This window comes from Rhododendron vialii, chromosome 1a (genome assembly GCF_030253575.1).
Source record: "Rhododendron vialii isolate Sample 1 chromosome 1a, ASM3025357v1".
Taxonomy (NCBI): domain Eukaryota; kingdom Viridiplantae; phylum Streptophyta; class Magnoliopsida; order Ericales; family Ericaceae; genus Rhododendron; species Rhododendron vialii.
Window position 1 is genome coordinate 23,786,320 of NC_080557.1, and position 14,659 is coordinate 23,800,978.

Here is a 14,659-nt window from a genome sequence, read left to right on the forward strand (position 1 = left end):
TTTACTGTTATCATCGGGTTGCCCGTGCCTACATGGGTAAAATTGACGCAAGTCTTTTCAAAAATTGAATTTCAGAATAGTAACTCCATGGGTACATAATTTTTAGCAAATTGAGCCAATTCCGATCGGGGTGGGTAGTGCCGTAGGCATGGGCAAACACTATGCCTCCGGTGATTGCTTACACTGAGGTATTTCAACCAAAGCCTGAGTTCTCTGTAGCTTTTTTCGATAGCTTGTTTTTTTCTCGCAGTCCGAACTAATTTTTTTTTTAACTCTTTATATGGTTAGTTTATGGCGTTTGATAACTATTAGTGATTGAAGTTATATTGAGGTTTTTGATTTCTGGATTCTAATACGTTCTTTCATTTTTGCAAATGGGTTTAATATATGTGGTGGGAGATCCATAGTAGTGCTATTTTAACTTTTTTACTTAGTATTTACTGAGGTTCCATAAACAAATTGATAGTTCTTTGTAGCTAGCTTAAAAATTAGTTGGGAGAGTGCCGCAAGCACAGATAATTTTCTTTCATGCCAATAAAAAGAAGATCACATACTACACACTAATGAATTGATTTAGTGTTTGAGCCACTAGCTAGCAAGTGCTATAAGCACGGGGAATTCCAACCGGGATACGTAATGCCGTAAACACGGACTCACACCAGTTATTAATAAGAAAGAGACTGTTAAGGTAATTGCAAGGAAAATTTACTGTTCTCACTATTGTGTTTTACTATTTTCTCTCATCTTTACTCTCAAACAAAAATTTGCTTCCTTTCTCAGAGTTTCTCTTCCTTTCCTCAAAGTCCAAACAAAACCCTTGTTTTTTACTATCTTTTTTTCAGAGTAAATAATAACAATTCTCATGGCTGTTGTGTTGGAGCATGTCCCGGAGCACAAATTACGTATTATACTCTGGAAAAAAAGCGAAATATCTTATATTTAAGTCAAATAATGTGCGAGTAGATATGCGTTACGTAAACTTGAACGCGTCTTCTAAATTTTTTTAAACAATTAAAATTCTTGATAGTGAAAATTGAGAGCGCTAGCACAAAGCAAAAATTAAGAACAAAAACAAAAATTATTTTAAAAGATTATGTAACTAAGATAAGATCATGACTTGATGCAAAAGGAATATGAACTATGAACAGTCGATTCCCTCAAACCGTTCCCAACCCAGAAAACCCAACCGAACAACAGAAACACTTGCCTTGTTTTTGAGTAGAGAATAAATTCTTTACACTGTCGGTGTAAATATTTGTTTTCTCTAAATCAATTGCATTGCGACATGTGTCAAAATAGTGATCCCAATTAATAAAACATGGAGATGTGGCGCAATGCAATTGATTTTGAGGAAACAAATATTTACACCGGCGGTGTAAAGAATTTATCCTCTTTTGAGTATTGTCTTTGTTCAAATTTCTTTTCCGTTTTTTAGTTTTGCATCAAATTTTGTGAATTTTTGATTTGTCTTGTCGAGGCGAATCGAAAAAGTAAAAAATTATGAATTTTACACAAATATTTTGAAAATATATAAGATCTTTTTGGAATAAGTACAAAACTCAAACCACACACCCCCAACCCCAACCAAAAAAAGAAAAGAAAAGAAAAGAGAGAGCTCCTAAAACTCTTAATTTTGTAAGCAAACATTAGATTGTTCAGACACATAAATATTCCAGCGAGCAAAGCATATATTGTCACGGGAGAAATGAATGGGTAATGTCTAATAACTCATTTTTCTCTTTTGAAAAATACTACAGTATTAAATTAAGCTTTTATTGATATCTGATGAGCTTGATTTTTTGAAATAGACGAAAAACATGCATAGATTTACAAAATAAACGGATTAGGTCGTCAAATGGGACAGTAAGAGGGTCTGAAGTCTCAATTTGTATCACATTATGTCACATGAGAACATCTTAATTCCTAAGAGTTCACGGGAAATCTTCTATTCTCAAAATTGCTTAAATTATCCAATGTCCGAAACGCACTATAACATAATGCTCCCGCGCATTTGAACAAGGAAGAAATAGTTTTTGTGACAGCGAAAAAGTATTTAGATTTCTCACCAACTCTTGATGGGAAACATAAAAGGAGAGGATTTTTTGGACAAATAATTAATTCGAAAAATTCAAGTAAAAAACTGAACAAAAAATTGAGAAAAAGTAAGAAAATACAGAAATTTTTTTTACAAGAACTCGGCCTTAATTTAGTTGAAGTGCCTTGATCATCACCAATTACTAGATTTCATTTTCAGAACACCCCAATCGAACAACAAAAACACAGAGAGAGAGAGAGAGAGAGAGAGAGGGGGCATGGACATGGTGGCAGAACTGGTGGCATCTCTAGAACAAGCAACCCTAATGTCCAAACAACTCCTAAACACCTCCGACCCATCCAAAATCACCCAAATCTACTCCACCCTCCACTCCGCCCACTTCCACCTCTCCTCCTTCCTCTACCAGTCCTTCCAACACCCACCACCTCCCCAACCCTCTCTCCCCCCTCCTCCTCCTCCTCCTCCTCCTCCTCTCGCCCACGAGAATTCTCTCTCCTCGGCCGCCGCCAACCACAACGATGACGAACCCATGCAAGTTGCGGACGAGGACGACGAGGAGGAGCAGGGAGAATCCAATTCGAAGCCCACGATTGACGGGGTTGAGGAGCGGATGAGGGATTTCTTCATCCAGAATAAGCGGCTGAAGCGGCCGCTCTCACCAGCTGCGGCTGCCGCAGCGGAGGATCGGCAGCGGCTGTCAGATGAGCGTGATTTGGTGAGGGGTTCGGTGGGGTTTGATCCGCTGGGGACGAGGTTGAGGGCTTTGGATCTTATTTATCAGTTCCATGGTTGATAATTTTCTTTTTGTGGTGTTTAGCCATGGTTGAGAATTTTCATATGTGACATATAGCAAATTCTATCTGATTTTAAGTCCCTAAGATGAACACACTTTAACACTTGCAAGATTGTGCTTTAAGATTCACGTACGAAATACTGTATTAGATTTCAATCATTCAAATCTCATGACATCGTGTGGCCCGAAATACATTGGTACACGAGACACCAGAGTAAGGAGAGAGAGTGCTGCGTGTATTGAAGGACCACTCCTTATCTTCATTAAGGGTAGTGATGAAACTACGGAGGGCTTTCATTTACCCATGAATAATGAGAAGCACTGTAGGGTATACATTTGTGCTTCTGCATAAAGAGATTAAAGATTCTTGCTGGAAACTCAACTGTTCTCTTTCTGAAAACTGATGCTGGAGCTCTAGATTGAAGAATGGCAAAGGCATTCTTCATAAGTGATTTGCCTTTGCCCTGATAATAACACCTGCATTTTCTAGCACCATAAGGACAGCACATATCTTTGTTGATTTCCTTGTCTCAACCCAATCGAGAGCACTACGTCTTTGTTACCAAGTTATGCAGCTTCACAAAATTGTCTAAAGTGAGTTCCTCCGGTCTCGACTACAACAGTAACAAAAGGGTGAGGGCATTAGTAGACAGAGATGATGCCTATGCAACAGTCAGATATAAACGGTCCCTGATTACATACTGTCGCTGGAAGACCAACATTTTCAAGGGCTGCCTCAATCTCAGGGGATGTGCAGATATGCTGGAGTGATCTCCGCAACATCTTCCTTTTACCATTGAATGCAGAATTGACCTAAATCCATAATAACCACGACATCAGGAGCTATTTTCTCAAGGAAGAAGTTAATGCTTAATGGAGAAAGAAAGGAAAGGACGAAGTTAATTTTTTTGCGTCTGTTTTTGTTTTGGTATTACATGAGGACTGTTATTGTTGTAGTTGTAGTTGCGGTATTGAAGAAGTAAAAGTAACACATCGAGTAGGTATTGCAAGCACATTGACTTTTGGCACTAGGAGAGCCTTAACCACAATCATAGCTATAAATAAACTAAGCTCGTGACCAATAGGATGAACATCGGATGGTAAAAAGTATCTAATGAAATACACAATAGAGATCGGGAATAACCATTGAGAAGAAGCTTTTAGTAGAGGAAACTGGAGGATAATCTGCAGTCTGCTTCAGCCGAAATGTAACCACTGCTGCATCAACCTACCAACAAGAACGTAAAGGTAAAGCCAGATTTCTTTATACTTAGAACATAAATCATGATGCAGAAACACAATTGAATATTCGTCAGATTGTAACAATCTGGCCATTGATTTCCACCTACATGCATGATTGCATTTAGGAAAGTATAAACAAGATAGTGTCAAGACTTATAAACCTAGAAAGCAGTATCAGCAATGGAGAGACAAAAGTTTAAAAGTCGATAGAAAGGTAATGGCAAAGCACCATTTCAAAGGCAGCAAGGATCCGGCTAATGCCATAACTTTAGCAGTTGATGCATTACTTAAGTTACTCATAGTGATAAGGTTTGGAAAGTACCATTTTACTGTGATAGTGGTTGTTGTTGTCCAAAAGAATAAGATAGAGAATGCAAGCAGTGGAAATTTTTACGATTATTACATGTTCACTTAAACAATTTTAGCCAGTTTAACTCCAAATATTGTAATGGAAAAATTCGAACTTCGGTGTCCAACAAAATCAAATGTGCTTTGATTTTCCTAGAAATGTCTAATCCCTGGAAAAACACAGATTTTAAAGGTCCCGAATTATGCTTTTTGGGTGGTAATGAGTTGCTATCAGCAAGTGATCATACGGCCATGATACTGAAAACTCATGCGGAATACAAAATAGTCACAAAAATGGCGGACAAGAAAAAGCAGCAGGAGGAAGAACATGAACTAACTCACAACCTAATTGCAAAAATTAGTATATCCAGTTATGCAGTAATTCAACATTATACAATGCATAGAAAGCACTAACTGAAAATAAAACCAAATACTTACGTTAGGTTGAGGGAAGAAATTCGATCTGGGGACCTTAAACATATATTCAGGATCTGAGAAAGAAAAGCACAAACAGCAGAAAAAGTGACCCTAAATTTGACGTATAGATTCCAAAGTCCAATAGAGATTATAGAATTGTGGCAGATCCTAAGACCTGTATGCACCCCTGCACAGGGCTGTAGGGCAGTATCCTAAGAGTCCATCTCAACAATCAATGGTCCGGATTTCTAAAAGACTCTTCCAGGGAAGAATAGTCAGATTTAAAAAAGACTTCCTATTCTTCCCTCGAAAAGTCTTTTTAAATCCGGACCATTGAAAACACTTTTGGATGGCTGTGATGCTGCCCTACAGCCCTATGGTGCAGGGATGCACTACAGGGTACCCGATTCTAATTGTGGCAAAGATGCTGGCAATTGGAATCTAAAGGAATTTGAGGCATAAGTTTTCAACCTTTAGTTATGCATCTTAACTACAGAAAGGAAAGTAGCATAAAGCGAACCAATTGTCCTTGTATCTATGGCTGCATATTTTGAGAAGGCATATTGCGTCCAGAATGAAATAAAGCTAAAAGCCAATAAGAAGAATAAAACTGGGTAAAGAGTCAAAGACATGCAAGGACGTCAACCATAAAGCTAGGGACTAGGTAAAAAATCCCTTCCATTTACGAGCTCTGAAGGCTACAAACAAGAGCCACATCCTACTACACTTGACGCCAAAGTAGGATTCATCACCCCGAAAGTAATAAATTGGTATTTCATCCTGCGAATACCTGAATAAAAGTTTATGAAGATACTAATGGGTCGATATTCAGATGTCCTCAAAGATGAATCCACCAAGCGTAAAGCTGTCTCCTCCTAAACATATAGACCAAGATTGTATGTCAGTAGGCTAGTCAAAGCACGTGAATTTTGATGGAGAATCATAGCGTGGCCAAGGCTTCACTACATTTTTCCGTGTCAAAATTGTCCTAGACATACTGTTGTTGTTCAAAAGTAAGTCCCTTGTGTTGTTTTCGATAAAAAATTCAAGGAGCAAGTCTTTTTTATTTCTTCATTTCATTGGAGCTCTCCAATCGGCAATCAGTTACCTTTTTCCCTAATTATAGTGTGGAATCACCTCTTGTCCACAGCTTATACCTAGCTTATAGTAGTAATTATCCTAGAAATTAAACAAACAAGGATTAAAAAAAAATGTTTAAAAGGATAAATTAATGGAAAGTCGTAAAGTTTGACAAGAACCTGGAGTAAGAGAACAACATCAGAGAAAATGTCACCCATTGGAAGCAGCAGTTTGACTACATCCGTAGTTATATTAAAAGGTATATTTGATACAACCTGAAAAGTAAAGCGAAATAAGGTCATGGTAATGGGACTATAGAACCCACTTCATCTTGAGGAGGAGCTTTGCAGAATTTGACATCAAGTTAGAATCGAAGGAGATGCTTGATTAGCAGTCAACAGAGGGAGGTCATTACAAGTGCAATACCAATCTGTTTAAACCAAAAAATAAAGATAAAAACCCACAAAAATAAACATAATAATCACATGTAATAGACAAAAATAAAAACAATGAACTGTTGGGGTTGCAAAGTGTTCCAGGTACAATTCTCAGACCTTACAACACTTCACTCACAGGCAGAACCACAACCCAGCCCAACACTTCACTTAAAAATTAATAATAATAAAGAAATTAAAATAATGAAATATAGTAAATAAAAAATACGTAATTTTGGTTTAATCTCGGTAAATTTCAAATTCTTTTTTATTGTCTTTTAAAATTTTCTAATTTCTATCATAGACAAAAAGTAAGTACAAGGGTGTCTTAGGTTTTTTTTATTTTTTATTTTTTATCATAGTGTCTTAGTTGACTAAAGCAAAAGAACAATATAATTTTATGTAATGGTTGCTGCATTGAGTCTGAGTAATTTCAGTATCCAATGTATTGTATTAGATTGTGAAAGCTACATAATATAATGACTCTATTTTCAGGGGGAAAATATGTCCTTTAGTTCAGGTCCCTCAGGCCAAAACCCTGGCTTCAACTCATGGATACAGGAAAAAGTTTCAAGGAGTTCGGCTAAAGATTAATCATATTTTACCTTCACAAAAAGAATAGCAATTTTTCCATTATTTCAAACTACAAAATGCCTTTTGTCAACTTAAAGGAAACCAAACAGGAACTAAAAAACAAAATAGCGTTTATGGTTTCTGTCCATGTGCCATATATTCATACGATACAAGCTCATGCCAGGTCTGCGAAAAGTATATCAACACACACCAGTAACAAGGATTGCTTCAATGACCAAGTGGTTGTTAAATTTAAGATGAGGCCATGACAGTGCAGTAACACAACAAAGGAAAGTATATAAATGAGGTAGAGTTCTCACCTTGGCATATCGTGATTCTCCATCCAATGACTTTTGACATCCCCCCAATGAGATCAAATGTGAGTGAATGTGACATTTTGTGAAATCCTCTTGCAAAACCTGCATGGTTCGGCAAAACATGTTGGGATGCAATCCGATACGCATTTTGCCGGCTAGAAGTGCGCGCAAGAATATTTTCCAGATGTATATATAGACCTACGGAAATGAGGACAAACACACAACATGCATGGACCCTTATGACACTGATGTTCAAAGTGAAAACTCTACCGACAACTGGAAAGATTCATCATTAAGGAAAACTTTGCAAGAACGGTCTCAATGTGCATGCAATGCATATACACACGCACACCTGCTGACGTATACACCACATGCAATGGACCACCCTCGTGATAATGACGTTCAAACTGAAATTCCAGCAAGAATGATAATCAATGACCGTTAAGATAACTGTTGCACATGACATAAGGAGAAAAGTGGAAGAGGATAAATCATTCACTTCTTTTACATGCTTTGAAGTACATAATTTTTGCAGATGAATCATCAAAAGGAAACAGCAACCCTTTGATATCATGTGCAAAATAATATGAGACAAAATATTTGTGCAACTAATTGCAATACTCATATTAAGGCCACTGTCGCATTCATGTAGTGACGAAAAACGACAAATTATTCAGTAGATTGTAAACAATTTTAGCAACAAATATGAGGTGCTTCTAATATCATGTGACAATACGACCTGAAAAGATAACTGCTGTTAATATTTCTCATCTTTGGAAGCAAATACAAAACTGATTGTGAACTGCTTTCTTTCTTTGTAAAATAAATAGTCCAAATCAAGCAATTCCACGATTTAAGTGGATAACACTTTAAAATTTTGAACTTCCAATGTCCTTGCTTGTCCTAGTACTCAACGGGAGTTTCAAAAAGAAAAAAAGATTATTACTCCACAAACAAACTACTCAAGACAAAAAAAAAAAATTGCTTACAGACCAATTATTTACTGAAAGTATAGTTTACCTTCACCCGATCTGTACTTGCAAACCTTTCTGTCACAAGTGCAGCCATGTGTGGATCCTAAAGCTCATAGAAAGTGCACAATATAAGTCCACATACAGTAAACAGATAAGAAGACAAAACCAAATGGAGTTGCATATATACCCACCAAACAAGCACCAATATGGATAGGGGATACGGAAGGACACGATACAGACATGCAGATAAGTTATTTCTCCAAAATGTAGGACACAAACACGTTGTTGGTACGTCTAGTAATATATTTGCATATACTAGTATGTACTATGTACATAAATATTATATACCATCATTAATTTACATCCTAAATTAAATAATTGAGAAGATAAAATGAGTTCTGAAGAATCAATTACCCCGAAAAATGTTTTGAAGAATCTAGGAATCCGTGGGAAACCTTTTAAAATTTTATCTACGTATTAAAGTAAATATTAAGATGATTACTCCTAGAATTTATCATCTTTCCAGCTTTGTACAACATAATACTATGATAAATTCCTGAATATTTTGTGATCACATGCTGACAAGTGTCTAAGAAATGTCTATGCCATAGTAATTTCTTAGTCATAGATACCAAAGAAGTGCCAGACAATTCACAAAAAAGAGTGTCTGACTCGTGTTCGAATTATTATGTTTAATTACTGCTTACAAATGTCCGTGGAATGTCAACGTCAGACTGTTGGAAAAGTAAACTTGATTTTAGGTAATTCTAGGGAGTCGTGGAGACACATGATACATGAATGTGGTGTGGTTCATGTATGTAGCTGAAGATTCATTTGTTAGTTCAAGAATCATTATTGTTATTCATGTATGGAGTCCAAGGGTCAAGAGTCATCTAGTAGTTTGTGTACTTGGTAAGATTCATGTATCTAGGAGTCTATAGATACCTATGCAATCTAGTGATTAGAAAGAGTGGGGTTGAGTAGCGTGATGAACTACTAGAAGTAGTCGAGTGTGATAACGTTGAAGTATTTTATCACAAATTGTGTGTTATCTCCTCAGTCCTCCCTCACATCTCTCCTACTTGTTTAAGTGTATTTGGCCCATCATGGAATTTCCAACAAATAAGATACATCACCTTCTTTTTAAGTGTCCATGCTTCTTAGGTACACACAAGCCTCATTGATGCATGCTCTTAAGGCACTCAAGTTGGACATAATCTTTGTAATTCCCAGTATTCCATTTTGGTCACAAACACCTCAAAGTGCTATGTTCCACAAATTGAATCCAAATTTGGGGATTCAATGCTGAGATTGGACGCGAAGAAACCAATTGCACTCTTGATATCTTAAAAGTTCAGTTGCGAACTAAAGTGTAGATATTTTAGGGCATCTTATATTGATGGATTGGAGTATGTTAATCTTACCGAAAATCCACAGGGATTGCACGTTATTGATAATCTCCTCAATATTAGTATGATAGAATCACTCGTACTATGGGATTATATACACCAAACTATTAATCACTCGTAAGATGGTATTAAAGGAACACAGAATTAAAGCCAATTATTCACTGCATAGCACATGTTCGATAAATAGTCCAATCGAATAAAAATAATGTATGCTCAAGGCCTAACCTTTTCGATGGCAAGAACTGTGGCACCGGCATTCACCAGAACATTGGTCAAAGAGCCCGTCCCGGGTCCGATTTCCAGCACCACATCACCTTCCTTAACATCAGCCACACCCGCAAGCTGCTCGTTGATGGAAGAATTCAACATATAATGCTGACAAAAACATTCGGAAGAATGCCTAGTAAGTGTTCGATACAAAGGCCCAGAGAACTACTCCTTTCAATAAACGAGAACACTTTTTTTTTGGGGTAATTTTAAACGAGAATACTTGAATATGCTTGTTATGTATTAAGTATATACTTGGCCGAGGGATTTGCGAGGGAAGCGGCCTTTGGAGTTGAGAGACCTGAGGGTGGAGTGGTAATCGTCTTCGTTTCTTGTTGTCCTGGAGTTCGCTGCTGCTGATACGATAAACGGAGTGGATTTTCTTGGGGGAGGGGTGGTGATGCTATTGTGCGCCGGGGGTGAAGGGACTCTAGGTCGGGGTCTGGTTTTAGGATGGGGGAGAGAAGAGAGATTTGGCGGGAGAGGTTGCAGGAGGAGCACCGACATTTCGTTGGAGGATAACTGTCTAAGTCAAAATCTCCAATGCTAGAGTTGTGAGCGAGAGCATCAGTTAGTCGTTTTTTTTTTTTTTAAAAGTTAGTGGACCTTCATCACCTTTTGTAAAATCTAACCCATCTCACTCTGTGATGGACTAGGGGGAGACAGCAGCGTGCTGTCCCGGCCTAGTGAGTCCCACTTTGGTCTTGCTTTGATGATCGAAAATGTTCACTTCGTAGAGCTCGTTGAGCTGAACAAGTATGCAAAAATCACAATTTGATTGAATATCATTAAGTGCCTGATCGTAATACATATAACTTGCCAATAATGAGTTCTAGTAGATTTGATCCAGTGTTTTGGATCCATTCTTTTCAAGACAAAAAGGTTTCGATTAGGCACTTGATGATATTGATCGAGCTGATTTTTTACATACTTGTTCAACTCGACGAGCTCTACGAAGTGAACGTTTCCGATCATTGAAGCGAGACTGGAGCACGACCCCCTTGGCCGAGACAGAAGGCTGCTAATAGCTCCCCCAACTCCCTCTGTGATAACCCAATTTTAACCTTCAAAATTAAAACACGATACTCCAAATTTTTTTTTGCAATTTTATCACCCTAGCCATTCTCAAAATAAATATCCTAGCTTAAGATAAATTTTGAATACTTTTCTGAAAACAAAGACTGGACAACTTAATCAATCAAGGCCTAAACTACACATTACTAGCAAATGCATTAGTCGTCGGCAGATATTTTAAACTTTGTTGTAGACACCCCAATTTGGGCCTCCGAATAATCTTTAAGTTTCCCGTTGATGAAAAAAGGAAAAATATACCTTTAAGACTTGGATTATTGCTCATTTGTTACTCATTCTCTAAACCTCAAGAAAATCCCTTTCCAAACATATAAGGTGGCCCCCGGTTCAATTGCGAAGAGAAAGATGCATCTGCTTAGTCAAAAATAACTTTTTCCATGACACATTGAGGGTAAAATGGGTACACATTTTAATGTATAAAACACCTTTGAGTGAAACCAATTGGGTTAGAAAGAGGACTCAACAAGCTTTCCAACGCTTCGAACTGAGCTCAAATATGAGTTCGGGAGTGTCCGGGGCGCCCCCGCGAAGTTCAGTGTGTTGTGCTGTCTTGAAATACCGCGCGACATTTCAGAAACGCTATGCGGCATTTCAAAAAAATTTTAAAAATTACTCCGCCGCACAAGATTTCAATCTGCAGCACGACATTTCTGATTATATCGCGCGGCGTTTCGAAAAAAATTCTGACAGTTACAGAAAGCTGTCGGCCACGCCTGCAGGTGCAATGATCCGGCCTAGAAGCCACCTCCCCTCTTTGTATTGATCATCCTTGGCTCTCTTGCCTATAAATACACCCCCCCTCTTGTTGAGAAGTACCCCTTCAACTCCAGAGAATGTTACTCTTGCTAACACCCGATGAAGAGTCGTGCCCCATGAGATGCACATAGCTTAATACTAATTAGTCCTTAAAATGACGCGTTTGGGAGAAATCAATTCTTACTAAGTCTTCAATCAAATGTTCAAAGAAATTTTTTTTGAAGGAATGACTAAAGTAATAATACTGTGATATTTACACCGTCTAGGCTAATAGCACCACGTCGCTCACGCCACCTGGTCATAATACCACGTCATTTCAAAAACGGAAATTGAACTTTGAAAAAAAAAAAACAAATGAAGACTTAGTTTGTTTTGACATCTCTTATGCTTCGTTGTTTATAAAGGATACATGGTCAAAAGAAACTCTGAGGATCGAGGTAACTTTCTTTTGTGAGTCTAGGAGACTTAAAATCTATGGAGTTTGAGATACCTCTAGTGTTCGCCGTGCCCGAACGGCCCCTCTGGTTTGGATCTAGCCTTAGAATGCGCTTGTATCTAGATTTCGGCAACCTCATTGCTTTGTCTCGAATGGTCAAGATAAGGAGATTGGCTCTGGTTCTGAAGCATTCGGAATTTAACCTGCCTGACACGACTTACCCGTGGCTACTGAAACCCTCGGTACAGTCATATCCTAAGTGAGATTTAGAGCTGAGGTAGGTCTTAGAATGTAGACGACGCCGATGACATTGCATGGACATGATTCTCGGGTAGAATTTGAGCCACCTTTTTTCTTTATCGTCAGTTTTGAAACATTTGAAGGACTTCACCCAATTGGAACCGTCCGGCTCAGAGGTGGGTTCACAAAGAGGAGCTCAATCACCGGTGGTGATATCTGAAATGGTGGGTCAAAGGAATGAAATAGGGAAAATCAACTAGGCTATGGTTGACCTAGAAGATCAACTCAGGTAGTCAATTACGAACATAGATGGTCAGCTCAAGTCAGTTGTCGCCAATGTCCAAAAGAACATGATCATGATGTTCGAATCAATGCAAGAAATCAGTGACCGCCTACCAGCCAAATCTACTCCAAGTCCAGAATCATTGCTTGTTGGGGATAGGCCCGTCGCTGACCCCCAAGTGGCAGAATTGATTTCCAAAATCAGCAAACTCGAGGAATCTATCCTCAAAATAGAAAGAATGGGGAGGAGTCAAATAGACATGGATCGTTTAAGTCTATTTCCCAACGCAAAACTGCCCGAGAAGTTTAAAGGGATGGACTTTGCCAAATTTGATGGGACTACTGATCTAAAGGCCCACTTGCTAGGGTATGTTGGGTCCCTTTCCATGCCAGGGGTCGAAAAATACGCCATGGCTCAATTATTCCATGAGTCACTTACTGGCCCGGCTCTACAATGGTTCCTTTCCTTGGCACCCTCGAAGAAAAAGACGTGGGAGGACATTGGAATGGCTTTTGTGTCCCAATACGACTTCAACGTTGAGCTGAAAATGACCACCCGAGAACTTGAGAACAGCAAAATCGGCGAAAATGAGAGTTTCGCTGACTATGTAAAAAGGCGGAGAGCCAAAGTTGCCCAAATGCTCAATAAGCCAGATCTAAAAGAGCAGATACGTATCATCACTAAAAACCAGCCTAGTGCTTTTGCCCCTACATGGTTTTGTTGCAATCATCTCCCGATTTTGAGAGCTTCTACGATTCTGGATTGGCTGTTGAAGAAGCACTTAGGGATGGTACCCTCGAAAAGAAAGAACCCGCCTTAAAAGGCAAGGGACTCCATCCCGGCGATGGCAAAGTCCTTTTCGGAAACAACAATACCTCCCACGTTGAGAACTCCTCAAATGCCAAACCCCTCGAAATAAACCAGATAGCTGATAAACCAACTCGCACCTTCACCCAATTTAGTACACCCCTATCCACACTCTATGAACAACTCTTCAAAGCCGGTCTTATCAAGCCGCTCCTTCTAGCTCCTATACCCCAAAAGCTTCCAACCTACCACGACCCAAATGCCTTCTGCGCCTTTCACCAAATGCCCGACCATGTTACCGATAAGTGTCACCGTCTCCGTCACAAAATTCAAGACCTTATCGATAGCGAAACCATCCTTCCGCCACCAAAGGAATCAAGCACCTTGTCAAACCACCACATTAACTACATTAACACCAGCTCTACTATATTTGACTCTACTCACTATATCATCCCTGCTTACCTACCCAAACCAATTGTACCCATTCCCGATGAATCCAATATTTCAGTATTGGAATTTGAACCAACGATAGAGCAAAGAGAACTTAAAGAGTTAAGGAATGCTGTGGAGGAAATGGGTCAGAAAATGGATACGCAAATGATCCAAATAGGGGCTTTAACACAAAAGATGGATAGTCTCCTCGCCTTCATAGTCTCGGATCCAAAGTGAAATGCTAAGGAAGACATGGATAAAGGGCGTTCACCCCCAAAGATGAAGCTCTCCGAAATGTTCAAAGGCCTAGCTAAAGCAAGCGAGACCTGCAATACAAGCAAAGATCTGGTACCACAATGAGCCCTCAACTTAACCGCAATGCCAAATCGAGAACCTCATCCCACTTCGCCACACCCCAATCCCTGGTTTATAGGGAGCTCCTCAAAGCTGGCCTCATCAAGCCACTCCCTCCAGCTCCTCTACCTCAAAAGCTCTCAGCATCCCATAACCCAGGTACCTTCTGCATCTGCCATCAAATGCCCGGCCATAACACAAACGACTACATCTGCCTTCGCCATGCTATCCAAGACCTCATTGACAACAAGGTCATTAAGGCACCTCCTCAACCGAAGCCAGACCCCGTGCCCAAGAGCAATCCTTGCATCAACGCCGCCTTCTTCAGCGAGGAGGAGTAAAATGTCAA

General features: G+C 39.1%; 3 protein-coding genes across 5 annotated transcripts; 2 read left to right on the top strand and 1 right to left on the bottom strand.

Moving 5' to 3' along the window:
* The first annotated feature begins 2,237 nt into the window (after positions 1-2,237).
* Positions 2,238-2,952, top strand: LOC131332718 (uncharacterized). Its single transcript, XM_058367016.1, has one exon. The coding sequence runs from the start codon at positions 2,313-2,315 to the stop codon at positions 2,847-2,849; it is 537 nt and encodes a 178-aa protein (XP_058222999.1). The 5' UTR covers positions 2,238-2,312; the 3' UTR covers positions 2,850-2,952.
* A 1-nt stretch (position 2,953) lies between these two features.
* Positions 2,954-10,502, bottom strand: LOC131332702 (ribosomal RNA small subunit methyltransferase, chloroplastic). 3 transcript variants are annotated; one of them, XM_058367005.1, is made up of 10 exons: positions 10,166-10,502; positions 9,869-9,985; positions 8,281-8,337; positions 7,264-7,362; positions 6,116-6,211; positions 5,647-5,731; positions 4,878-4,930; positions 3,994-4,077; positions 3,552-3,662; positions 2,954-3,463 (listed from the first exon to the last, which is right to left on the bottom strand). In XM_058367005.1, exons 1-10 carry the CDS (start codon positions 10,415-10,417, stop codon positions 3,398-3,400), a joined length of 1,020 nt encoding a protein of 339 aa, XP_058222988.1. In that variant the 5' UTR covers positions 10,418-10,502; the 3' UTR covers positions 2,954-3,397. The 3 variants fall into 3 exon arrangements, with proteins under 3 accessions (XP_058222988.1, XP_058222982.1, XP_058222992.1); XM_058366999.1 differs by having other exon boundaries at positions 9,869-10,018; XM_058367009.1 differs by lacking the exon at positions 6,116-6,211 and having other exon boundaries at positions 9,869-10,018.
* A 2,282-nt stretch (positions 10,503-12,784) lies between these two features.
* LOC131329758 (uncharacterized) lies at positions 12,785-14,193 on the top strand. The gene is made up of 2 exons (XM_058363134.1): positions 12,785-13,388; positions 13,493-14,193. The coding sequence occupies exons 1-2, from the start codon at positions 12,785-12,787 to the stop codon at positions 14,191-14,193; spliced, it is 1,305 nt and encodes a 434-aa protein (XP_058219117.1).
* Positions 14,194-14,659: the final 466 nt, after the last annotated feature.